The 1,049-nt window shown below is 64.9% G+C and overlaps 1 protein-coding gene across 1 annotated transcript in view; it reads left to right on the forward strand.

Moving 5' to 3' along the window:
- The window catches only part of MNEG_7804 (WD repeat-containing protein 65), a gene marked incomplete at both ends in the record, with an annotated part of 1,538 nt that extends 771 nt beyond the window's left edge, over nucleotides 1–767 (forward strand). The window contains 2 exons of the mRNA XM_014043727.1: nucleotides 254–313; nucleotides 576–767. Of these exons, the coding sequence (XP_013899181.1) occupies nucleotides 254–313; nucleotides 576–767 (252 nt within the window). The remainder of the gene's footprint in view (nucleotides 1–253; nucleotides 314–575) is intronic.
- Between the last annotated feature and the right edge of the window lie 282 nt (nucleotides 768–1,049).

Genomic DNA, 1,049 nt, shown 5'->3' on the forward strand with positions numbered 1-1,049 from the left:
TTTCTGGAGGGGGCGACCGGGGATATGTGGGCTGGATTGGGGAAGGAGGATGGGCGGTCTCACAGCTGGCACTGGGGAGATTTGCAAGCGGGAGGGGGGGCGGTAGGGGGTGTGGTGAGGCAGCCAGTGTGTCTGCGGGGAGGGCGTCTTGGTCTTGGGGTCAGTAGATTATAAGAGCGCTCAGCAGTGGACCGCCCCCCGCCCCGCCCCTTGTTCCTGCGTCTCCACTCGCGCCCCTGCTGCCGCCCCGCAGGTGGCCGAGCTCACGATGCAGACGGAGTACCAGCTGCGCCTGAAGGACCTGCACACGCAGGTGGGGCCAAGGCCGGGCGGCCAGGGAGTTCATGTCCGGGGAAGTGATAGAGTGCCACACCCGATGACGGCAGTTTTCGCAGCAGGCTTTGCACCCGCTGCATTGTCAGGGTGGGGGCAGTACAAGTAGGCCTCCCGCTGACGCACGTTTACAATGCGCACATTGCGGGAGAGCTGCAATCTTCTTCAAAGGGCCATCCCAGAGTTTACACATGCATGACATGACTGCCGATTGACCGCCTTTGGCCGCCTTTGACCCTCAGGAGCGCCTGAAGGAGGTTGCGGACCGCAGCAACGCCAAGCAGGAGGCGGACAGGCAAAAGTTTGAGATGCTGCTCTCGGAAAAGAACGAGCAGGCGCGTAAGGGCCAGGGGGGGACGGGGCGACAAGGGCACCGGGCACGCAGGGCGCGGCGGCCGCTGGCGGTTGGCGGCGGCAGCGGCGGGGCGGCTTGATAGGTGTATGAAAGTTGGAGTGGGACCCACAGTCAAGGCTGGGCTCTGCCTCGGTGATTGCAACGCTGTTGGCGGTGCCAGCTGACTCCACCTGACGGTCCGAGACTTGGGACTAGGTGGATCCCCCCGACCGAGTGCTGAAGCCTTGGACCCGCATTGAACGTCGGACTTGACAGGAGATGGAGTACGAGGAGAAGCTCAAGGGCGCTGAGGGGCGGGCGGCCGCGCAGATGGCGGCACTGGACAGCCAGTACCAGGTCAGGCGGGGCCGCGGTGGGAGGG

Source organism: Monoraphidium neglectum (assembly GCF_000611645.1).
Source record: "Monoraphidium neglectum strain SAG 48.87 unplaced genomic scaffold scaffold01418, whole genome shotgun sequence".
Lineage (NCBI taxonomy): Eukaryota > Viridiplantae > Chlorophyta > Chlorophyceae > Sphaeropleales > Selenastraceae > Monoraphidium > Monoraphidium neglectum.